Source organism: Stegostoma tigrinum, chromosome 29 (genome assembly GCF_030684315.1).
Source record: "Stegostoma tigrinum isolate sSteTig4 chromosome 29, sSteTig4.hap1, whole genome shotgun sequence".
Classification (NCBI taxonomy): Eukaryota; Metazoa; Chordata; class Chondrichthyes; order Orectolobiformes; family Stegostomatidae; genus Stegostoma; species Stegostoma tigrinum.
The window spans coordinates 23,825,628-23,852,203 of NC_081382.1; the positions used below are offsets into that span (position 1 = coordinate 23,825,628).

The 26,576-nt window shown below is 40.6% G+C and overlaps 1 protein-coding gene across 1 annotated transcript in view; it reads left to right on the plus strand.

The window, feature by feature from the left end:
* LOC125465260 (protein crumbs homolog 1-like) overlaps positions 1–26,576 on the plus strand; it is a 175,965-nt gene that overhangs the window by 109,966 nt on the left and 39,423 nt on the right. Inside the window, exons 5-7 of the mRNA XM_059638411.1 lie at positions 3,971–4,153; positions 7,520–7,633; positions 24,278–25,213. Coding sequence (XP_059494394.1) covers positions 3,971–4,153; positions 7,520–7,633; positions 24,278–25,213 — 1,233 coding nt within the window. The remainder of the gene's footprint in view (positions 1–3,970; positions 4,154–7,519; positions 7,634–24,277; positions 25,214–26,576) is intronic.

Sequence of the window (26,576 nt, forward strand, 5' to 3'; positions counted from 1 at the left end):
GTTCCCAAGCAGAATGAGTTGCTGCTCCTGCAACCTTCGCGTGGCATCATTGTTGCACTGCAGGAGGCCCAGGATGGACATGTTTTCTGAGGAATGGGAGGGGGAGTTGAAATGTTCGCGACTGGGAGGTGCAGCTGTTTATTGCGAACCGAGTGTAGGTTTCTACACTTATTTTTTTGAGCCAAAATAACAGGGGGACCAAACAAAGCTATTCTTAGAACTTAAAGCTCTCTGCAGGTTTTGGAGTAGATTTGTAGGTTGGGTTGTGGGTGTTGAGGTTGGATGGCTCACCGAGCTGGTTTGTTGATCCACCGACGCTTCATTACCCTGGGTAACATCCTCAGTGCAGCCTCTGAGTGTCTCATCACACTCCCCTACATCAAGAACATGTCAGAACTCACCATAAGACTTCTATGACTGCTGAGCATCAGAGTGGCACACAAACCCACAGCAACCCTACAACAACTGCTCACCCGAACTAAAGACCTGCTTTCTGCCATGGACAGGACCAATGTCATCTACAAGATCCCCTGCAGAGACTGCGAGAAACACTACATCGGACAAACAGGAAGGAAACTAACAGCAAGAGTACATGAACACAAACTGGCTACAAAAAGACACGACCAATACTCACTCATCTCAATCTACATGGACAAGGAGAACCATGACTTTGACTGGGACAACACCAAGATCCTGGGACAGGCTAGGGGGAGACAAGCACGAGAATCCCTGGAAGCATGGCACTCCACGAAGCAGGCTACTAATAAACACATTGAACCCGACCCCATGTACATTCCACTACGGAGGAAACCCGGAAGTGAGGCAATCCGTCACAATGGACCCCAGAGTTTAAAAACCAGGTGGAAAACACACCAACGCTTCATCAGAGGCTGCACTGATGATGCTACCCAGCGGGGTAATGAAACATGTGCGGAACAACAAACCAGCTCGGCGAGCCAGCCAACCACAACAAAGCACTCTGCAAATGTAATATCAGCTTTAGCCCAACATTACATGGATGTAGGAGAATCTGCTTTGATGAAACAGCATCTCTATGGTTTACTTATAGAGAAACATACCCAGGTAAAACTAGAAATTCACTATATTACCAAATCAGCTGAGGGTTCCTGCGATTATATTAGCAGTGTCCCTACCGCTGAGCCAGGAGGACAAGGTTTAAGTCCCACCTGCTGCAGAGGAAGATAATAACATCTCTGTGCAGCTCTATTAGAAAACATCCAATTTAATCCCAGTAGAAGTACCTGCAGTTCCCCAGTCATGTGAGGCTGGGTTGTGAAGCATACTCAGGTTGAGATTGACAAAATTTTAAATAGTAAGGGAATCAAGGGTTATAGAGAAGAAAAGTCTCGAAGGTGCTGTTGACGATTATCAGATCAGTCCTGATCTCATTGAATAGTGGAGCAGACTCAATGAGCTGAATGGTCTACTTCTTTTCTACATCCTATGGTTTTATGCTTAGAGCCTAAGCCCAATGGTTCAACCAGATTTTGTACAGAATACAGAAGGGTCAATACAGTAACAAAGGCAGATTCTTACCAAGTTCCTTGAATGAATGACTGTATTAATAGGGTTGTCAGTGCCAAATATCTTAGTAAAATAGATTTGTTAAAGGAATATTAAGAGGTACTTTTAATACCCTAAGCTAAGGATAAATTGGCCTTTGTCAAATCAGATGGTCTTTCCCAATGCTAAGTGATGGCATTTGGGTTAAACAATGCCCCATTTACTTTTTTGAGACTGTTGAGCTAGTGATGATCAGTGTTCCTCACTGTGTAGTATGCCTTGGCAACATATTGATAGATGCTGACACTTGGACAGACCGCTTGGGACAATTAGCTGTGTTTAGAAAGTTTAATCAGCTGATTTAGCAATAGAACTTGTTATGAGTGAGTTTGCAAAGGGATAGGAAACCTACCTGAGGTATATACTAGAGCATAGACAAATGCTGGCAAGAATAGCAAAGGTACAAACTCTAGTGGAGTTCTCTGCCCCTAAAGCTAAACAAGAAATGTCATGAGCTTCAAGCATGTGTGGCTTCAATTTCAACTTCCTGCCAAATGTCAGCACTGTAGTTGCTCCTGTAATGGATTTCTTTGAAGAGAAAACCAAGGTAGTGTGGCCAGTCATCTTTTAAGAGATGAAAACATTTTGATCAATGAATTTTTCTTGGCTGCCCCTAACTTCATTAAACTCTCCAAAACAGCAAGCAATCCTATTGACTTGGGGTAGGTGCAGCTCTGTGATGAGTCAAGCATAGATCGTGAAATACTTTTCTAAAACACCAAATGTGATACTGTATGGTAGAAGAACAAACCATGGGATTGCTAACAGCTCTGTCTGTCCTGCCTGCAGGAAAGGATTTTCATATGTTAATCATAGTCCTTCAGCCTTCAAAAAATTCAGAAGTCAAACTTTTGATGTGGAGTTCGCTACTATAGCTTCATTGCTTAAAGATTGTTCACACTGCGTGGAAAAACATAATTGACAATGTTTTGTCGAGAATGTAGCTATGTCTGAATGATCTAAGTAACCAGAAGTTGAAGTAAGCTATAGGGATTAATAAGCAGCTAAATATAGGGGTGACAGCTTTATTTTAAACTCCACCTGCCACTGCTGGACCCATCAGCCCATATGAACGCGGTCCCATTGTACTCTACATTCCCTGCAATTACCAGCCTTGCCCTTTGTACCAGCAGGAACGTACTGTCTTTGGACTCCCATTATTTCATTTTTAAAGACCTTCCATATTCCACCTGTGCCTTTACCTGCAAACATCCTTCCCTAGTCAACTTTTGAAAATTCCTGCCTGATCCCATCAAAATTGGCCTGACTCCAATTTAGAACTTTAACGTTTAACTGAGGTCTAACCTTTTCTATAATTGTTTTAAAACTAATAGAATCATATTCACTCGCCCCAAAGTGCTCCCATGCTGACACCTCAGTCACCTATCCTGCCTTATTTCCCAAGAGAAGGTCAAGTTTTGTTCCTTCTCAGGTAGGTACATCCACATACTGAAAAAAAAAATTCTTGTGCAAACTTAACAAATTCTTCTCCATCCAAGCCCTTAATACAATGGTAGTTCCAGTCAATTAAGAAAGGTGAAAAGGAAAAGCCAGGGAATTATAGACTGGTGAGCTTGACATAAGTGGTGGGTAGGTTGTTGGAGGGGATTCTGAGGAACCGGACTTAAATGCATTTGGAAAGGCATGGACTGATTAGGGATAGTTAACATGGCTTTGTGCATTGGAAATCTTGTCTCACTAACTTGATTGAATTTTTTGAAGAGGTAACAAAGTAGATTGAAGGCAGAGGAGTAGGTGTTGTCTATGTGGACATTTTTCTTCATATGTTTTGGGTTATTTAGAGGGTAAACGGTTATATTTTTTATATTCAAATTTGTGTGTTAACCAGTTTTGCATAAACGTTGAATACGTTTTGTCTACGAAGAGTTAATAATTTTGTGGCTATTAAATAAACTGGATCGTTTTAAGTCAGAGAAATAAAGTATACAAGTGGTCACACTGAGAACCAAATAAAATAATTATATTTATATTGTGACCTATAGATTAGGGAGACTAGAGAAAGACAGTGCACTGCTTCCATATTGCTCAGAACACCATTGTTCCTTACTAAGATCACCATGTGTTTTGATAGATGGATGCAAAAGAGAACCCAAGACATTTATTGTAAAACAAATGGGTTTTCTGGCTTCAACCTCCATTCTCATTTCTTTAACCTCCTGGTTTTTCTCAATTTCAGTATGGAACTTGAGCAATACAGTCACATTTCTTTACCAGTACTGTTAATTGCTGTGCAAATAGTATTGCTGTAGTACTGTTTTCAGAATGATAAAATGAACAATATTCCAAATTGGTTGCAATGCTGGGAATAATCCTATCATTGAATGTTCTAACATCTGAAGTTTGTGATTTGCTTCTATTTCAACAGGTTACACTGGATCACACTGTGAAGTCGATATCGATGAATGTGCAACAAAGCCTTGTTTGAATAATGGCACATGTTTGGAACGCTCCACTCAAAAGTATTATGCCCATCTCCCACAGTTCAAGCCCACTTTCAGTTATGCTGATGCATCTGGCTATATTTGCCTTTGTCAACGTGGCTTTGCAGGTCAGCCTAAACTTGAAACCTAAAATGAAGATTTCAGGTTTAGAAATGGTGTGGAATACAGAAAATAGACTTAACTCCCTTTTTACACTCACTACACTTGAAATTGCAAATTAATTTGCTTCTAAAAAGGGCATTGCTTTTAATATTCAACTCTTGATACCACTTCTTAGAGGTTGAGGTGGAAATATTGAATAAGGACAATGGTGCCTTTCATTGCTAACACTATCAAACATTCTAGAACAATTTGCAGTATGTATGTGGGCAGTTTGTACTTATATAAAAGTTGCATTTCTGAGGTCACAATTTTAACCAGAAAGTAGTGGTCAACTTAAATATTTTTGAGGGATTGAAATCTACCTTCTCCTATCACCTTGCTTTCTCACCAAACTCACTGTTTATTACAGTAGTAACAGAGATAACAGTGTGGTGCTGGAGGAACACAGCAGGCCAGGCAGCACCAGAGGAGCAGGAAAGCTGGCATTTTGCGTCGGACCCCTTTTCAGAAATCAGAAATCCTGAAGAAGGGTACTGACCCGAAACATCACCTTTCCTGATCCTCTGATGCTCCCTGGCCTGCTGTGTTCTCCAGCACAACACTGTATTGTCTATGGTAAATAACTAAGTTACCTGGTGAGATAATTGCTCATTGATATACTATGCGAAACTTTTATGACCTATAAAAAAGGCAGATAACCACAAGCAAGTCAAGTTCAGTAGAAAAAATCTATTTCAGCAAAAAGATGGTTATTAGTTTGTGGAAGCCTACAGGTCATCAGAGTTGAATAGAAGTTTTAAACTAGTTTTAAACTAAACACTCCTGCTCCTTTCACATAGTCCAGCAAAGCTTTCCTGTTCCTGTTTTAGCAGCCTCAAAGTAGTCAAAGCCAATGAGTTGGCCTGTCTGTTGTCTCAGGAAGAGACAGTAATGGACTGAATCACATCTGGGGAAGAGAGAGAAAGTCATCGAAGGGAGATGCGTAAGGATGAAATTTTAAAATGAAGTTAGGATTGACTCTTCATTGAAATTGAGTGTCTATAAAGAATGTTGCTGGGAAAAGGGGCTAAATCATTCTTCCGCTGTTTATGATAAGATCTTTCAAAATTGTTTTCTATATATATGGTTTTGTCTTGTAAAATGAACTGAGGTTCTTTTGTTAAAATTACATTGACAGCCTGTGTGAATATGTTCAGTGACTGAAAACCACTGTAATCAAATTACCACAATAATAATTACAATCTATTCAGTTAGGTTTTGGTCTGAAATTAGATTTTTCCAGCATTATTACAGCTTGGCTAACAGCTATGTTATGATGCCATATTTTCATATCAGACGGTGGGATGGATGGGAACACAAAATGCAGTAATGAGATGGTAACCATGACAACATATGTTGATGTACCCAGTCATGAGGAGCTGAACACTTTTTCAAATGACTAGGTTTATAACTGGGCAAGTTCCTCTTCAATATCAAGCCGATGCTAAGTAGAAGGAGTTTGGATTTTTTTGTGGGTTGACTCAACTATTCAAGTATATGTGGTATGTGAATTTATTTTTAATGCCTCTTAAAGGCAACAATGGCTTTGATTAAAATCATTTACATTATTGCTGGCCTGGATCAGTTTTTCTGTTATCGTATAAAAATATTATTCCCAGCTTTAAATACCAGAACAGAGTCACCTTCCTTAGAATCAAAATCTTTCAAAAATTATCCATCATTTCACCAATGGTGAGTTATGTGTTCTGCTCATGAGATATTTAGGCATTCTACAAATTGATTATTAATTTGTCCTGTGAATCAAGTTTATATTTTTAACGTCTGAATGTTGTCCATCTGGTATTTTGGGAAATTTATTTTGAAAGGGTAGAAATCTGCAGAATTTTAAGGTGAGACAATGGTTTATTTTCTCCCATTTGTACACAGCAAAAGCACTACACCATACTATCTTAGTCACTATGCTGTAGTTTCCCTATACAGTGTTTCACAGCAAGAGCACTAAGCTAGCAAAAGGATTAATCTAGTCAAGTGCTGAAATGACCAAAATTAGAATCCTGAAAGCTTAGATACAGCATAGAAGAATGCTATTCAGCCCGTCATACCCGTGCTGGGTCTTTGAAGGAGTTATCCAATTGTTCTACACTCCTGCTCCTTTCACATAGTCCAGCAAAGCTTTCCAGTCCAAGTGCATATCTAATCCTTTTGGAAAGTAAACTTTAAGTTTGATTCTACCATGTTTCAAGCAGTGAATTTCAGATCATTACAACTTGCTCTGAACCAGAATATTCTAGTTCAAGGAACACCATCAGCTTTCTCACATGCTCCTAAAAATAGTGCCATGGCAACATTATATAACAATTATACCATAATGGCAATAAATGGACTCGTAGCCTAGGATTCGAATATGTTGATAAATGGACTCGTACAGTCCATTTATCAACATATTCGAATCCTAGGCTAATAGCTAAAATATCTTAGAGATGAGAAATATTCAAGTCTGAATAATACCCCAATAAATGTGCATGCTAAACTTAAACTGTCCTAAACAGTGAATACTTGTTTGTATATTTATTGAAAATACAGATCTCTCAGTCTAATTTCGCAGAATTGTCGTCACAAGCCTTGTCCAAATCACAGCTTCAGTCATGTCTGAATCAGTTCAGAGAGGATCATTCAGTGACCCTGCACTGATCAACTGAAGTAGCTGCAGCTAGATCCAATGCAAAAGATTTCTGTGTCCCTAACAAAGATGACTGTTTTACAAGATATTGAAAAATCTTGTGACTCTATTGTGCTATTATGCTGTTGAAGCACACTGGACAGATTGTGCCCCTTTTGAATATTCTGTGTCTCTCAAAATCAGATTCCTGGACGTTTCTGAAATAAAATGTGAAATACCAAAATTGTTAGGTTTTCCAAATACAATTATTTTTACCTTCCAGTTTTGTGTCTTTTATTTTGGACACTTAACAAAAAGGTGTTTGATTGTCAATGCTTGTTCATAATTCTTAAAGCAAATATCAAAACTTGAGCCACATTGTTTCTACCTTCTTGATATTTTGTATCTGTCCTGTCCAGGTTGGACTTTAGCAAATGGTGATAACTTAGCTCAATAGGGAATAAATACTTGATCAGAGTGCTACTATAATTCACTGTAAGAATGATTTATTGCCGTTCCTAGATTGCTTTGTGTTTGACATTGTTCAACACTGTCCTTTACTATTAAGGGTTTAACACGTGACTTCTGATACTTTGCAGCAATATCTTCAGGTCATGTGAAGGTGCTTAAATAATAATTCAACTTGTAGACTGTTGAGGAGAATTTTTTTTATGTAACAAGAGTTTTAATCATTCTGTTTTTTTTCTGGAAGGAGAGCATTGCTCAGTGAACATCGATGAATGTGAGTCTGGTCCTTGTATGAATAAAGGCACTTGTGAAGATCAAAACAATGGATTCAAGTGTCATTGTGCACCTGGATTTACAGGTAATAGTTCTAGTGTTTTAGATTATTTTTTCCCAAAGGGTTTTGCTTCATACTGAGGGATATATACACAACTGTGGGATGCTTCCTGGTCTGAGTGGCCATCGTTCGTGTGCACGTCTCAAGAAGTAGGTACACATTCAGTCGAAATGCGAGACTTTCAGCACTTGTGTTTCATGGACTGAAGCAGTAACAGACCTGCCACAGTGCTTTTCCATCAGTTTAAAGTTAAGTTCTCTTCTCCTATTCTCTCCATTTGTAACTAGCCACTCAAATGACATATGATTTATGGTGATTCACATCTATCTTGATGAGGAGCCATTCAGTAATTACTTTTTTAGAGACAACTATGGGAATTTCTTTCTACAATATTCAAGAAGGCCTTTATTGTAAATGGTCTGTGGTTAGAAATTTGTCCTAGTAATAAGCCACACAAAAAAAAACAGTGATACATCACTTCTCAAAATAATCTAATTCAAATGTAAAAATTCAGCATCAGAGAATGGACAGTTTACTTATCAGTACAAACTATATGCACTGACAGTGAGCGTTGTACCTTGTTTTCTGGTGACATTGCCCTACCAGTCAAACAGAGTCTTAGAGGCGGCAATTTTAAAATAGGGTAGATTATCTAACATGAGGAATTTCCCATTTCACACCAAATCGAAATGAAATATTCTCCATCTTTGACTTTAACATTTTTAAAAAGCTATTCTTGTTGTCGGAAAGCAAATTGAGCAAAGTGTATAGTCTGGAGAAATGATCGTATCCAGGACAATTTTCAGATTCAGTGTTGTAACTGAAGCAGTAGTACAAGAACTGCATAAAGATTGCAGCATGAATTCCGAGTCGTAGCTGTGTTGTTTAACTAAGAGGAAAAATAAATTGTCTTGGCTGACAAATAAATGTTAGAACAAGCGCACATCATGCAGTTAGTCATCTTTCATTGGTTACAGCTTGAGGGTGCCTGCATACAAAACATTTCCTTCGGATAGGCTTAAATTATTCAACAATTGAATACATATTGGTTTTTTTTAGTATCAGAATATATATCTTGAAATGAAATTGGACAAATATATACTACTCTGCAGGTAAGAAGTCTGCTCATTTAATGTTCAGGACTACAGGCATCAAAACTCAGCAAAAATAATCATTGTGCAGACCTTGCTTGTCTCTGAAAGCAAGTATAGAACAAGTATAGAAGGCTTCTTGTAACTGGCAATCATTTGGTAAATTGTGTGAGATATTCATTTCCACATTTACAATGTTATTCTTTTACTTGACAGCTTGCCAGTTGATAAAATTTACAATAATTAACAGCAAGAATCAGTGTAAGTGTTCGCTCTATGTTCTGTCCGAAAGGAAATACATGCAATCAACCATTTGGAAATGAGCTAATACCCATACAATATGAGATGCTTTCTTTGGTGACCTTGATCCTGTTACATTATTATTTAATTTATTTTATTTGTGTATTAATAAATTTTTAAGCTTAAAATACTGCATGTTGCAAATTCTTTGGGCTGCGTTTTCCCGTAGGGTTTTGGAGTAGATTTGTAGCTCGGGTTGTGGATGCTGAGGTTGGTTGGCTCGCCGAGCTGGTTTGTTGTTCCACAGGCGTTTCATTACCCTGCTGGGTAACATCCTCAGTGCAGCCTCTGATGAAGCGCCAGTGTGTTTTCCCACCTGGTTTTTAAACTCTGCTGTCCATTGAGCTGGATTACCTCACTTCCGGTTTTCCTTCACAATGGAGTGTATATGGGGTCTAGCTCCGTGTGTTTATTGATCGCTTTCTACGTGGAGACTCGGGCTTCTAGGAATTCCAGTTCTTGTCTCTGCTTCGCCTGTCCCAGCATCCTGGTGTTGTCCCAATCGAATTGGTGGTTTTCCTTATCCATGTGGATGGAGATGAGTGAGTATTGGTCGCGCCTTTTTGTTGTCAGTGAGGCTTGTGTACTCTTGTGGTTAATTTCCTTCCTGTTTCTCCAATGTAGTGTTTGTCACCGTCTCTGCAGGGAATCTTGTATATTACATTGGTCCTAGCCAGAGTGGGTAGTCGGTCTTTGGTTCACGTGAGCAGTTGGCATGGGGTTGATGTGTGTTGGTGTGCTACTCTGATGCCCAGTGGTCATAAAAGTCTTGTGGTCAGTTCAGATGTATTCCTGATGTAAGGTAGTGTGATGAGTGTGTGTCGGGGTGAGTGGTATCATTCGTGTAATAGGCATCTTCTGACCCAGTTTTTCAGGAATTTGTTGTCTTTGAATACTTGGAAGAGATGCTCTTCTTTTTGTTTTCCCATTTTGTGTTGGTGTTTTTTCAAGTGAGGTTCACAGGGCCTGTCTGCCATTGCTCATGACAATATTTCTCACACAGTCTTCTTTGTCTCAGTAATAATGCAACAATGGTCTGGTAGAATCATGAGAGAGGAGTGTTGGAAGTGCTCACTGCATTAGGAATTTGAGATGTTCATGCAGCTGCATGGTGTTTAGCGCCTACTGGAGCAATATTTCATGCACTCCAAGACAGACATGCCCTTCACACTGTGACCCTGCTCCTTTGTCCGAGAGGAAATGGCCTAGAAAGGTAGGCTAGCTTCTTGGCTTATCTGTAGAGACCGGGAAGTACTGGTGGACAAGAGGACATTTCCAGCTGACCAGCAAAGGAGGCCATGCTTCCAGTCTCAGCCAGCCTGGATCAAGATAAAGGCCCAGGTCAGTGCAGTGTCCTGAGTGAAACACAATGCATAGCAGTGAACTTCAGTACTCCAAAAGGGTTAGAGCCTGGCCTATTCCTAGTTCTGGAATCAGACAGGCCCTTTGACCAGAATGTGGCAGTACCCTGACTGACTGTACTTGACCCTAGTAAGGACTACTCATCTTTGACTTTCAGGCACGGCCATGTAGTTGAAGTACATGCAACATATTTATCTTGTAATTTCTGGCACATGCAAGTGATGTGATCTTGATGGAGCATGGTCTGTACTGCAACATGTGCACCCCTTTTGATTGCTCAGAGTTCATCACTGTGCTGAGCTGCCCCCACCCCCCCCCCCAATCCGCTAAGAAGCACAGCAAACCACAGAAGCCAGGTGAGTGCAAAGTAAGTGAGTGTTACGAAATGAAGCCAAAAGCCATAAGAATAATCCATTGTGGATGCATGAAGTAAGTGTGTATTTTCCAGTATGCGAAGTGACCCGGCAGAAGCAAGTTTTAACTGTCTCTAAGCTCCAAAGTGAAGTGCTGATTGGTTGAAGTGGTGTATGAGTTGTTCGAAGAGCAGGAATGATTGTGTGGTGAGGCTGGAGGTTTGGTCACACTGATTAGTTTGGATACAGAGTGGAGGAGGGTGGTGTCCTATGGAGCAGGAGGGATATTTCATACAGAGTAGGTCGAAGATCTAGAGAAGCACACAGTGAGTTGCTGCTGCCAAGTGCTCACTCTGACTGTCAGTCAGGAATTGATACTATTCTCTTTCCGAGGAAAGGAGAGAAGAATTGAGAGCTGCTGCAAATGAGGCGAGTTGAACTACTAATAAGATGCAAATGTATGGAAATAAGGTAGTCACCACTCATTAGTGAGATTCTGAATTCAACATTTAAACCTGTGGGGACAACCAATTCTTTTTCTCAGTGTTGAAATTCTGATTGCATTTTTGCTGTATCTTTCCATGGTTATCATCAATCTCCATGCTACTTAAGACAGAGCCATAATCTGCCCTTTGAAGCTTGTATTGCAGGGAGATATTTGTGTTCTGATGGACACTGAGCTTTACAATTTTGTGCAGATGGTATTTTTCTGCTGTAGGTACATTGTGAATATTTGTATTGATGGGATCGAAAACATAGAAACTAGGAGCAAGACTAGGCCATTTGGCCCTTTGAGCCTGCTCAATCTAGTCAAAGTTCAATGGGTTTTCGCTCAGATGAAATGTAAAGTCAAGCTGTGCAGGAGCAGGATATTAAGCTGCTCATGAAATTCAAGGCTTTAATATCCTACTTAAAATTTCCTACATCATCAAGTAAAACAGTTTAACAGCTAGTTCAGTCTTCAATAGGCAACATTGTTGTGACTCACTTTAAAGAACGAATATTAATTATGCTGCAATATTCATAATTTTCAAATGAACAGTAAATGGCTAGAGAAACTTTCAGTCAGTGCACTGCACATATAATAATACAATGCATGTAGTGGAAGAGATTTAATAGAATCATATGGCAATGAATTCAGTCTCTGTAATCTTTAATTCCCATAGACCTTTAACAAAATATCTTGCAACATGTTGTATTTCTGAGGTTTTCATCGAAAACCCCAGTTGCTCGCAGCTGAGATTTCTAATGCAACATTCCAACAAGAGGTAGTTGGTCATTGACCATTGACCCAGATTTGATTTGCCTTTTGGAAAGTGATGATGACTTTTACAGCCATGGAAGTTGAGCAAGTTTTAGTATCAAAGATACGAGAATCTAAAATACAAGGCCACATTCTCAGTTTTGCAGAACAATTTCTTTTTAGAAAAAATGGAATTTGGTGGAACTGAATAAACAGCAGCAGGTGGTTTAGTCACACTGACCCCTCTCATAAATTCAGTGGGCTGCATGAATGTGCGTGGGAGCGAAGCTGACAGCAAAATAATAGAGGCTAATCTTCTCTGCAGTGTAAATTAGGCAAGGCATGGCCACACTGTTAAAACTTCTGCTTGCAGCTTATTACATCAAATTAGCATCACAGAACCAACAAAAAGTTTCACAAACATTTCAGTTGGGAAACACAGCATATCAAAGAGGAAGACCTCAGATCTCTAGTGAGTCAGAACCAGATCAGACTTTAAAGCTTTGACTGAACGCCTCACGCTGACCACTTTCAGATGGAACAGATTATGATTAAATTAACCCGTGACCCAAGTCAGTTGAGTCCGTGGATTAGGGAAGCTGGTAATGACTATAAAACAAGAACCTGAATCAGCATAAAATATATTCAACAAACGGTTGTACATCATACCAAGATAAAATAGATTTCCCCTGATTTATCTCCGAGTTATATTGCTTTTGATGTTTAGCTCCCTTTTAAAGTATTGAGCTTATTATCTATGGAAAATGAAAACTGGCAACGTGCTGAGTATAGTAATACCCAGTGAAAATCAGATTCAATTGAACTAAGAAATTTACTTTTAAGCAGTCATACAGCAACTACATTGCTATGCACTGCATGCAGGCATGACATGATTTACAACTTACTCATGGCAGGAGCAGCATCATTTGCAATATACTGTGTGAGAGCATTGGGCTATAACTGCATAATGATAAATTTTGGACAGCTTTGTTCAAAAAAGCCCTAAGGTGGTGAGCAGGCCACTTAATCTCCAAACACATTGAAAACTCATGTTTTGGGAGACATTGGTTAAATTTAATAACTAGGTCAAAAGATCAGGTTTCAGTCCAGCAAGTTTATTTGAAATTGTGAACCTGATTTCACCCGACAGAGGAGCTGCGCTTCGAAAGATTTTGATTTCAAATAAACCTGTTAGGCTGTAACCTCATATCATGTGACTTCTGAGTTTGTTCACTCCAGTCCAACATGGCATCTCCATATCCCGGATCAAAAAATATTATGACGCAAAAATATATGGAGTGTTTTCAACTATGGGTGGTGCTGTAAAATGCGCTATATTGAATTATTGTTAATTATACACCATCTTCCAACGTTAAAGTGACCCCCATGGCATTTCCATGAAGAAAGGGAAAAAATCTATTTGAATCTGGGCCCTTTTAACTTGAACAGTGGTCTTTCTTAACCAGTCATGGACAGAAAAGATGATACTTGTGAATTTATGGATCAGTTTGCATATTCTTAAGTTTGGTATTAAGATTAGTTCCTCTGAATGCTTATTATTACAAAGCATTACTAATATAATGGACCATGAAACACTGAGCTGACAACCTATCAATAAGCACAAATTATGGCATATTAAATGCCAAGAAACAATACATCATGCAAATATGGGTGGCACGGTGGCTCAGTGATTAGCACTGCTGCCTTACAGAGCCAGGGATCCAGGTTCTGTTCCACCCTTGGGTGACTGTCTGTGAGGAGTTTGAATATTCCCCCAGTGTCTGCATGGGTTTCCTCCGGATGCTCCGGTTTCCTCCTCAGTCCAGAGATGTGCAAGTTAGGTGGTTTGGCTATGCTAAGATGCCCATAGTGTCTTAGGATGTGCAGGTTATGTGGATTAGCCATGGGAAATGCAGGCTTACAGGGATAGAAAAGAGGGAGTTAGTCTGGGTGGAGAGTCTTTGCAGACTTGTTGGGCCAAATGGCCTGTTTCCACACTGTAGGAATTCTATGAATGTATTTTCCCTAAAATTCTGTTTCATAGTCCTTTCATCTGCAACTCTTTCTCACCTCTCTCTGCTAGCAGAGGAAAGAAATGTCTTTGTTAATTGCATTTGAGTTTTGAAAATGAAGGGTGTTTAGCAAATATAATTATGAGCTTGGATCCCACAGCCCTGCTCAGTTAGATTTAATTTTTCATATATCGACCACATCCAAATACAAATTACTAGCCTGCTGCTGTTCTCACGAACTATTGTGTTTAGTGTAAGAATATTTAGAACCTCCTGTGGGAGTATAACACACATGATGATTTTGAATATACATACATAAGGTGCCAGTGATCTTTGCTTTTAAAATATTAAGTTCCAACACATTAGGAAGACTTTTCAGTTACTGTCCTTGAGAATTATGCACCTCCTTTGAGACATTAATAAATCTACACTGTTCAACATTGTATGGAGAATAAAGACATCAAACCTAACTTTTATGATCTTATTTGTTTGAACAAATAGCGGAACTTAAACTTTGAGAAACATTGGACGATTGCAGACTTTGCAGTGTAAATGAAAATATTCAGTCTTAATGATACAGAAAGTGTCCATAGATTACAAAACCATTATTTTTGTTGATGTTACCAGTGGTTTCCATGGTCAGGTCATCTCTCCTCCTTTATGGGCTTATGAATATAAAAATAGCAAAGAAGCCATTTGCCTCCTTATGCACATTTTGAAAGAGACAGCTCCTGTGTTGTAGTTAGCCAGGCATTGCCTTTGTTTTTACTGATTGTGTTTTCAGGATTCAAAGGACAGTAGGGCAGGAATTGCTGAGGGGGGAAGGGAGCCAGATATGTGTCAGCTCAATTAAAAACTGGGGAGTGACTCTGGAGCTGCAGCTTTCCTAGTTGACGTTGTGTGAGAGATTAGGTTGCCACCTGATCTGCATAATGGATCAAGCTGTTTTATTAAAAAGTAGATTTATAAGCAAATGAACAAGGGAGGTTACAGAATAATCTTTAGTCTATAGACATAGCTCAGAACATTCAAGTGAAACCATTCCATAGCTTAAGCACAAAATATACAGTTAAGGGCACTTTCTGCTTGGGCTCAGTTACATCGCCGTTTGAAATCTATAAGCATTTCTGACTGAACCAAACAGAGTTAGGACAAATCAATTAAAAGCAAAATACAAGCAAGTCCAATGTACAGTTAAATCTCTGTTTTACCATGCGGGCTGCACCTTTGCATTGCCAACCTGAAGTTAGAATCATGCACTGATATCTGCAACCTTGTGGCAGTCTAAAGTCCTTTTGTGGATCTCTGACTTATTTCCTGAGTATAGTACAACCCTGTAGGTTACGTTGATGGTGATTGGTCTTTGTAGCAATATATAGTACACTAGAAATTGAGGAAATAAGCATTCTTCATGTCAGTCTTGACAGGAGCCAGCTGGGTAGGGATGAAACGGAGGCAGATTACTGGTGAGACAAACTTATATAAAAGTGCAGCCCTCTGTATATTGGTTGGTTTAATTACTAATCGCTTTTGCCTGACTGGCACCAGGATAGCACATACACATTCAGTGTTTTGTTATAGTCGGACACTTGCACAAATGCATAGAGGAAACCACAATGAAATCTTTCCTTCCTCAAGTGTTCCTTTGTGGACTTTTTCATATAACAGGTATTGGTGCTGTTTCTTTATTGTGCATTTAAGATTGCCTTTCTGTGAAGTAGAAGCTTAATTTTAACCTGTTGTCACAGTGTAATGGAGTGTAACATTCCAGGAAAGATATGCATGAAAGAACTCCTACCATTGCTTTAGTTTAACTCCAATCTGGCCAATGTATTTATGTGTAGTTATGCCTCTTCTAAGTTGTTTCCGTTAATTTTTTGAGCATCATTATGTAATTTCTCAGGACCTTCAAAAATAAGCTAGATAATATCAGCTGCATAATCGTTGCATTTGAAACAAATATAAAAGTAAATCACCTAATAGGCAGTAAATTTTCTATGGCGTATTGATTCACTTTTAAAATTGAAACTTGTATGTAAGGATTGTCTTTCCAAACTCTCAATTAGTATTCAGTATAAAGTTGCAATATTATATGGATATATAACCTTTTCAGTATGATACAGTAATACTATTTCATGAGTGCAGAGTATAAAATAATGTATTGCACTGAACTTATTTTACGTTTTACAAATTTGGTTGATTTTCAAATCATATAGAGCCCACCAATTATCTTTTCTTTGCTTCTTTTCTAATATAGGGAAGGGGATTTTGTGGGAAAGGAAGCATTTGGTAGCAAGAACAGAGTCGAATGGTGTTAAAAGTTGGCTCTCTCTTCCAAAAAATACAAAATGGTATTGCAGAAATGCTGTAAAAAATGTTTGTTTGAAATACATACTTTTAAATTTCATCACATGAACACTTTGCCTTAGGTTGCTGAAAATATTAATACAGGGAGAATGGATTAAAATCAAAATGGAATTATTGTAAAATCTATGCTGTTTCAAAATACCAGGGCCAAATGTGAACAGGAGAGAGTTAAAAAGGGATTCACAAAAACAGTGGGCAGAATCTTAATTTTTTTTTGGCTAAGTTTCAATGTCATGAGTTTTATGGAAGGATTCACTCCTGTTTTTCTCATACTATCTTTCCAAACTTGTCTCATGAACTTCACACCCCACTCCTTTGGTTCCCCATATGTACGCTGCTAGCACAATTTTCCCACTTGCTGTACATTGAAGAATTCGCTACTGTTAGAATATCCCAAAAAGAAAAGTCATTCCTGGTGCCTTCACCATCTTTAAAGGTCCACTGTACACCCAAAGATACTCTCAACCCAGACCCACTGTGCACCCGGTGATATGCTCTCAACCCAGACCCACTGTGCACCCGGTGATACGCTCTCAACCCAGACCCACTGTGCACCCGGTGATACGCTCTCAACCCAGACCCACTGTGCACCCGGTGATACGCTGTCAACCCAGACCCACTGTGCACCCGGTGATACGCTGTCGGTGCAGTGCAAGTCTGGATTGATTGTGACATGTGTCTGCTTTGTGGGCGGGAAGCTGGAGGTCCTGGTGACTGGGCTAATGCTGAGGATGATTATCCTCTTCCCTGATGGCCAGCAGAGGAAGTCCATACCATCAGACCCTGGCATCCTGCTCTGAGGTTGCCATCCAGTTCATTGATGTCATAGCTATCTGATCCAAGAGACAATAGGTACAGAAGTAGGCCATTCTGCCCTTTGAGCCAGCAGCACCATTCATTATGATCATGGCTGATCATCCACAACCAGTATCCTGTTCCTGCCTTATCCCCATAACCCTTGATTCCACTATCTTTAAGAGCTCTTTCTTGAAAGTATCCAGAGAGTTGGCCTCTACTGCCTTCTGGGGCAGAGCATTCCATATATCCACCACCACCAGCATTGAAAGATGAAGGTCAGTTATCATCTCCTAATGGCCAGGGGAGGCACCACTGTCTTCTCCCTGATACCTCACACTCTTTCTCTCTGCTATAACACTCACCTCCCACCAAGGCTCACACTCTTCTCCTCTCACTGTCATATGCAACAGCGTCTCCTCTCTCTCACTCTAACCCACCTGAACCTCCACACCTCCCCATCTTCCTAGGCCTGCATTCCCTGTGCGCTACCTAGCCACTCTCTCTCTGGACACCTGGCTTGACCTTCACCAACTGCCGTACTCACAGCTGTATTACTCACTTTCATCAGACTGTATCCCTCACTTTCATCAGACTGTATCCCTCCATCTCTCTCATTCCAGGAGAAAACAGCTCAGCATAGGGCAGAAAGGGCCAAGCAGGTGGTGGACTCTCTGATGTTTTGTCTCCCACTCTCGGTGAGGGGATGATTTTGATCCTGACCGGTCTGGATTTGTGCCCAAGTCGATCCTTGACTTACTCTGCTGGGACCCCTTGACGAAAACTATCTCCCTTGATAGAGGACAGCTAACAACCAGGACAAGCTTCCTGCTGTCTGGCAGCGCCATAAGTGCCAGTGGCCTGGGGCATTTTTGTCTCATCCAGCTATGGAGCAGTCACGGTGAGCTGCTCACAAGATCGTGGTCCCACTCTCTAATCCCAAATACCCTCCAAGGTGTCGGTATCTGGGCTGATGGGGGACGCAGGAGAGAGTGCCTTCTGAGGATGACAGTACTGAGGCCTATGAGGAATCATCAGCAAGGTAAAGTTGGGGCTTCCGTGGACCTGCACATTTTCACCCTATGGTTGGCTAGCAGAACCTGGAGACAGAAAGAATCGTCGCCTGTGGTTAGAGGTGGTGTGCGAGGAGTGACACCACCAGCAGGGCTAATGCGAGATGGCCATGGTGTGTGGAGTGGTACTTACTTGTTTGACAGGATACTTGCCCACAGAACAATCCCAGTGCTCCTTTGTGAGAGCCAATATCCTCTCCCTGTAATGGAGAAGGAGCCTGATGCTGGCTGTCTGTGCTCAGATAAGGCCTGTCTTCTCCTGTAATGAGAAGAAAGGGGAGAAGGTTTACAGTGGGTGGCACAGCTGTTGGCTCAGGAGCATGTGTGGAGCCAAGGTAGTGAGGTGTGCTGAAAGGGATGAGGCAGAACAGCAGGCATATGGAGCTGAGGGGGAAAGGAAGGTGAGGGACAGAGTTACAGAAAATGAGAATCATGGTGGGAGGTGTTTGCGGTGGCACAGATAGCGTGACATTGATGTGGCAGAGAAGGGACCGCCACTAACCTTCTGGAAGGGCTGGCTGCTGTTTCACACTCTGGAGTTGCATTGATATGGGTGGCAGCCTCAGACCAGGCTAGCAGTGTCTGGCAGCAGGGCTTCCTCTGCCAGTCCTTCAGGAAGAGGACAACCCTCTTCTGCACCAACCCCATCCACTAGGGCAAAAGGCCCTAGAACCGCAGTGCCATCTTCCTTTTCTCCAATATCTTCTGACTCTGCCTGTGACTGAATAGGGCAGCTTCAAAATGCCAGTGCTCCTTCAAAGATGGAACAAGAGCTGGTGTTTCGGTGGGTATCCAGTCAGTTAAGGCAGGAATGGCGCATGGTAAGATGAGTCAGAAATCAGGTGTGGGGGACACCATTAGAGCATGATGAGTAATTTTGGAGGTGAGTTTGGTAAGATACAGTGAGACAACTTGCTCAATCTCATATTAGAAATCACACGACACCAAGTTATATTTGAAATCACACAAGTTTAAGGAGTGCAGCCCCTTCATCAGGTGCAGTCAGAGAGCAGAGCACACAGACCCGGCATTTATAGACAGAGAGAGATCAAGGGCAGAGAGATCTGTCTGCCTATAAACTCTGGGTCTGTGTCCTCTGCTGTCTCGTTGCACCTGACAAAGGGGCTATGCCCCAAAAGCTTGTCTGATTTCAAATAAACCTCAGGACAATAACCTGGTGTCATGTGATTTCTGACTTTGTCACCCCCCCCCCCCCCCCAACCCCGAGTCCATCACCAGCACCTCCACATCATGTCTCGATCTCTTGGCAATAAACCCTCCAAAACCCTTGACACAATTAGGACTTAGCCAAAAATAATTGGAAGATTCAGCCCAGAATATATTTACAAAAGAGAAATAAGGAAAATTTAAAACTTTGCTTTAAACACAGCACTGATGAATTATTTGAAGGATTACTTTTATTAATTTTTGAACAAATTGTAAACCACCACAATTGTTGCAATCTCCGTGGTACAAATCACTGCACAAAACCAACCTAACAAAAGGAATGTTGATGTAGATTCTTCAACAATATCACTGGAAGAAATGGATAGAGTGTTAGAGTGTTTATTGATGTGCATTATTTTCGGAGTAAAATGGCCTCCTAATTTCTCTGATACAATGACAAGCTTGTTTAAGCTCATTTGAAAGTACAAATAATTTTGAAAACTTGTTTTTAAATTGTAAATTTATAATGTTTTAGCTATTAAAAATGTTTAGATCACTGACAGTATTACATAATTGTTAGCCTAACCGGGCTTGAGTTCTTAAACGTCTGTTTCAGATGCAACAGTATCAATAGCTGAGTCAGGTTGCCATCAAATCTCGATGACAACAGATAATGTGCAACCTAGATACAAGAATCTAAGGGTTTGCTGATCACGCGAAGAAGCTGCAATATAATCATTAATGTGGCATGGTGGCTCAGTGACTGGTACTGCTGCCTCACAGAACCAGGAATCTGGGCTCAATTCCAACCTTAGGCGTCTCTATGAGTGGACTTTGCATATTCTCCCTGCATGGGTTTCCCTCCCACAATCCAAATATGTGCAAATTAGGTGGATTGGCCGTGGAAAATGCAGGATTATGGAGTAGGCGTTCGTTCTGGCTGAGAGAGTTGGTGTGGACTCAATGGGCCAAATGGCCTGCTTCCATACTGTGTTTGGTTTGCTTGCTGAGCTGGTTCATTGTTCTGCAAACGTTTCGTTACCCTGCTGGGTAACATCATCAGTGCAGCTTCTGATGAAGCGCCGTTGTGTTTTCCCGCCTGGTTTTTAAACTCTGGAGTCCGTTGAGCTGGATGACTTCACTTCCGTTTTCTGCCATAGTGCAATATATATGGGGTTGAGTTCTGTGTGTTTGTTGATGCCTTTCTTTGTGGCATACCAGGATTCTAGGAATTCCCATGCCTGTCTCTGCTTCGCTTTTCCCAGGATCTTGCTTCCATACTGTAGGGATTCTGTCTCCTGACTCTGAGTTGAGAACATCTTGGTTTTATAATTCTCACCTTTATCGGCATAAAATAACAAGCTCAAAATTGATTCTTAGAAGCTGAAGGAGTCAATGGAGTTGACTGCAGGCTGGGATAATACAAGTGCAGAGTTTGAGCTGCAGCATTTTGAATGTTTTGCCATTTGTGGACGATTGAAGCAGGGAGGTCCATTAGAAACTAAAGAAGCAAACTGAAATGGATTTGGACCTGTGTCAATGGGAAAGCTAGGATGTAGGCACGTAATATTGGAAGGTCTTGCTGTTGGTGTGGATTATACAACAGGAAACTCAGCTTGAGATCATTAGCATGTTTTTTCACTGCAACTCCAGACCTTGCCTGCCGTGCCAGTCAGGGCGATTGATGGTGTTAAGGGCAAAACCCCACAGGAACTAAGGAAGAGTTCAGTCTTCCCTTATCAAATTTGGGCTCAGTGGACACGTACAATTTGGACAATCAAATAAAGAGCAAAATACTGCAAGTCACCGGATCTGAAACATTAACTCTGTTTTCTCCTCCACAGATGCTGCCAGACCTGCTGAGCTTTTCCAGCAACTTTGTTTTTGTTCCTGATTTACAGCATCCGCAGTTCTTCTGGTTCTAATAAAATACTGGAGGTGCTGCAAATGTGAAGTACAAACAGGAAATGCTGGAGAAACACAGCAGATTTGGCAGCACCTGTGGCGAGAGAAACAGAGTTAATGTTTCAAGTTATCATGAAGGTGAGTTGCTTTGTGTTATCAGCACATACTTGTAGCAGAATCTGCCATTATAGATGATATCACCAAGATGTATAGATTTTCAGGAAGGACCAAAACCCTACTGTGGTGTTCATCGTCAGTGAGATGGTGTTCTTGTTGGGATAAGCATGATTGAAACTAAGAAAGAACAGAGTGCCACAAAGCCAAATGCCAAGAAGAGACATTAGCCAACAGTGTCAAAATCAGCCAGCCAGCTATGTGAAGCAGAATAGCCTATGATCGTCATAGCGTCACTGTTGCATTGTTTTTGTTGGCTTAAGAAGAATCCAGAATGAAAGATATCAAATAAGTGGTGTAAGGTGTAACGACTGAGACAACACAATTCTTTAACAAAGTTTGTCTTCTCAAGTTTTTTTTTGTCCTATAGCTCAAATCAGTTTCCTCCGAACCTTGACCAACCAATGGATATGCGTCTTCCTTTATCATTTATATTCAGACCCCTTGTGATTTGGACACCGATATAAAATAAGCTCTCAATTTTCTTTTTCCAAGGAAAGCAGCCATCAGCTCGGTTCGCAAAAAACAACAACACCTCCCAGTCGCGAACCACTTCAACACCCCCTCTCACTCCCTGGACGACATGTCCATCTTGGGCATCCTCCAATGCCACAACGATGCCACTCGAAAACTGGAGGAACAGCACCTCGTATTCCCCCTTGAAACCCTACAACCCGATGGTCTCAATGTGGACTTTACGAGCTTCAAAATCTCCCCACCCCCAACCTCATCCCAACACCAGCATTCCTCCTCGTCCCCGCCTCCTTAACCTGTCCGTCTTCTCGCCCACCTGTCCGCTCCTCCTATATCACTGACCAATCCCTATCCCCGCTTCCTACCTACACTCACCTTTTAATAGCTTCATCCCTGCCTCCTGAACCTGTCCACTCTTCCTCCCACCTACCTGCCCCTCCCTCCTCACTGACCAACCCCATCCCAACTCCCTAGCTACACTCAACACTATTATCCCTGCCTCTTTGACCTGTCCGTCTTCTCTCTACCTATCTGCTCCACTATCCACCTTCTATCACCACGCCCCCTCTCTGTTTGTTTATTTCAGAGCCCCTTTACCCTCCCCCATTTCTGAAGAATGGTCCAGACCCGAAACGCCAGCTTTCCTGCACCTCTGATGCTGTTTGGCTTGCTGTGTTCCTTTAGCTCCACACCTTGTTATCTCAGACTCCAGTATCGGCAGTTCCTACTATCTCACCAGCTTCCTCAGTTAGCCAAACATATAAATATGTTATTAAGTTATTCTTCCGGGGCATTGCCAGCTGAGCCAGTCTTTCAGAAATTAGTGTTGAAAAAGACAAACAGAAGACATTTTCAAGCTTATGATTATAATGGCTATGAATCCTAGTCTGAGATTTAAAAAGCTTTAAAGCAATGTTTGTTAGTATGTGAGCAGAAAAATCGAATAATATAGGTGAACATTGTTAATTTTGGAAGGGAAAACAAATGAACAGAATCTTATTTAATGCGGAAAAGCTGGTGAAAGCTGCAAAGCGAAAGGACTTGGGGATACATGGGGATAGGTGCAGCAGGTTATCAGGAAGGCTAATGGATTGTTGGCCCTTATTTCAAGGGATTGGAGGATAAGTGTAAGGAATTCTAGCTGCAGCTGTACAACATGAGCAATTTTGATCTCCTTGTTTAAGAAAAAATGTTACTTCATTGGAAAGTATGCAGAGAAGATTCACGAGGATGATCCACGATATGGAGGGATAGTTTTATAAGGATACAGGTTGGGATTCTATTCATTGGAGTTCAGTAGAATGAGAGGTGATGTCAGAGGCTTGTGAATTTTGGAACATCTTGTCACAGAACTGTGGGCCAAGAGTCCATGTGCACATGTAAGGCTGAGACAGACAGACAGATGATTACAGACAATAGGTGCTGGAGTAGGCCATTTGGCCCTTCAAGCCAGCACCATCATTCATTATGATCATGGCTGATCATCCACAATCAGTATCCTGTTCCTGCCTTATCCCCATAACCCTTGATTCCACTATCTTTAAGAGCTCTATCTCTTTCTTGAAAGTACCTAGAGAGTTGTCCTTTACTGCCTTCTGGGGCAGAGCATTCCATATATCCCCCACTCTCTGGGTGAAGAAGTTTTTCCTCAACTCTTTCCAAATGGCCTACCCCTTATTTTTAAACTGTGTCCTCTGGTTCTGGACTCACCCATCAGCGGAAACATGCTTCCTGCCTCCAGAGTGTCCAATCCCTTAATCTTATACATCTCAATCAGATCCCCTCTCATCCTCCTAAACTCAAATGTATACAAGCCCAGTCGCTCCAATCTTTCAACATGTGATAGACCCGCCATTCCAGGAATTGACCTCGTGAACCTACGCTGCACTCCCTCAACAGCAAGAATGTCCTTCCTCAAATTTGGAGACCAAAACTGCACACAATACTCCAGGTGCGGTCTCACCAGGGCCCTGTACAGCTGCAGAAGGACCTCTTTGCTCCTGTACTCAATTCCCCTTGTTATGAAAGCCAGCATGCTATTAGCTTTCTTCACTGCCTGCTGTACCTGCATGCTTGCTTTAAATTGACTGATGTACAAGAACACCTAGATCTCGTTGTACTTCCCCTTTACCTAACTAGGAACATGATGAAAATGTTTGCACATGCATTACGCATATTCACAATATGATTATTACTAAAGTGTTCGATTTTTATTAGTTTGCCTTGAGTAGGCTGTTACTACTTTTGGTTTTTTGAATTTTAAAATAACACATTCAGAACATAAACAGGAATGCATGTCATTGTTTTGAAACTACATGTAAGCTGCTTGAAGATTTTCTTTTTCTCCCTCAGGGATGATGTGTCAAATCAATATCAACGAATGTGAAAGCAATCCTTGTGAAAACGGAGGCAAGTGTGAAGATGGTATTGCGGATTATAGTTGCCATTGTCCTGCAATGGATGACGATGGTGTCTTCTGGGGAGGAAAGAATTGCTCAGTTCACTTAAATGGCTGCCTTGAACACCAATGTGATAATGGAGCAACATGTATCCCAAACTTGCTGGATGGCACTCACAGTTACAATTGCAAATGTCCTCCTGGTTATTATGATGCTTCTTGTTCAAAATCAACAACTTTCTCCTTATTTAGTGGCTATGTGACTGTACAAGTTCCAAATACTAATCAGAATAGAACAGCAGCTCAAGATGAGCCATTTAGCATCAGTCTCCGCTTTAGGACAACCATACCAAATGTGCTGTTACTCTACCGAGGAGATATACTTACTGAATACATGCATGTTCAACTTTATAGTGGTCAGCTGATGTCCATAGCTGTGATAAAGAGTCAGATAATTAGCATTTCATTCATTAATCAAGTTAATGATGGTGAATGGCATCAGCTAACAGTTCAAATGGGTGAAAGTTTCCAAGTCAACTTGACACATCCTAGTTGCCCAAATTACACTTGTTCAAACTCAAAGGCCATTGATGCAGTTACCCTTCCCTCACTGCATGCATTTCAGACGACACACATTGGTGGCCTCCCAGGAATGTTTTTTCCAATTCAGGATTATTTTATTGGTTGCATACAGGATTTGGAAATTGATAACAGGGCTATATTACCACAAACAATTTCAAAAAATATGTCACTGAGATTTACACTTGGCTGCAAGAAGATAAACTGGTGCCGGCAGAATCCATGTAACAGGAATGGAAAGTGTGTCGATTTGTGGACAAATTATAAATGTGATTGTTTCCGGCCATTTGCAGGCCCCACATGCATTCACGGTAAGCTTATTAGTTATTTTACTGTGGTTATTAGAGAGATATTGAGAGCCAATTCAGATTAGAGCTACTTTTATGACCTAGGAGATCAGAGTCAATTTTCTGTCATGATCATGAGCCTGTCTTAACCCTTTCTTGTGAAAAGCTCCAAACAAAATGTTCAAATAATGAATATTTATGCTACTAAGCATAATCCTAGTCTTTACCTCACAGCTGGAATTGATAGGCAATTTGCAAGTATTGAGGAATAAGAAAAATGTCAAGCACATGTGTGAAAACAAAAAAGCTATTTTGCACAATACCATATTCATTACTTAATTTATAAAGAATATTTAACGAGTTTCCTCTTTGTAAATAAAAAATGCAACTATTACCATTTTATTTTCATTTCCATTTCCAATGCACCATACAGATGTTTAAATCCCCACTCATTAGCCCAGCACAAAGAGGAAATTATTAATAAACATGAAATGATCATTTCACTCCAATTTCATTAACAAGACTAAAGCTATGCTAAAGCCTAGCTTCCATAGCTTTTGCTCAGCACATGCCTTATTCTACATGCCCAATCATGCCTTTAATCAGGCACAATGCATAAAGTTTAGATTTGAAAATAGCACATTGTCCACTTTTAAAGTCAACTTAGAAGTCCATATTGACTAAAATCTGTATCTTCAATGCTAGGAATATGACATCTTTACTAGGCATCAAGATATTGTAATAAAAATAGTTTAGAGTGGATTCTTCACAAATAAACATTTATCAGTAAATCCAAAGATGCTGGTGTTGCAACGTATACAGATTGGCATCTTATTTATGGGACTGGACAGTTGTCAAATGACATTTGCCACCAATAATTACAACATATCAATTAAGTCAGCTATTTTGGATAATTCAATAACTTACTCACACTTTCCTCCCTGATAGAAAACGTTTCAAATTTTCTAAAATGTTGCAATAACTCAGCAGTGAAGAAACAAATTACCAAATAAAACTGCATTTACTCATTTTGGACACATCACAATGAAAGACTTTGAAACCATCACGGCTACAGGGTGAATAGCAGTGCTGGTGTCTGTCTCCAACCTGCCCAAGTGAGTGAAGAATGTATTAGGTAAGAAGAAGGGTCTAGGTACGCTATGGAGAAATCAGTAATATTGTTATAAATCTACACTTTAACTAACTTCTACAAAACAACACAGGCTTTCAATACCTAATTTGAATATGATCTGGCCAATTCATGATCTTGTCTCCTGAACTCAAAAGTTTCTTTCAAGTTCTGAGTACTGCTTGATATAATAAATACTCAAACATTTCAAATGCAACTTAATTGTTAGACTTGTTGTTGAAACCTCCCATGTCTATC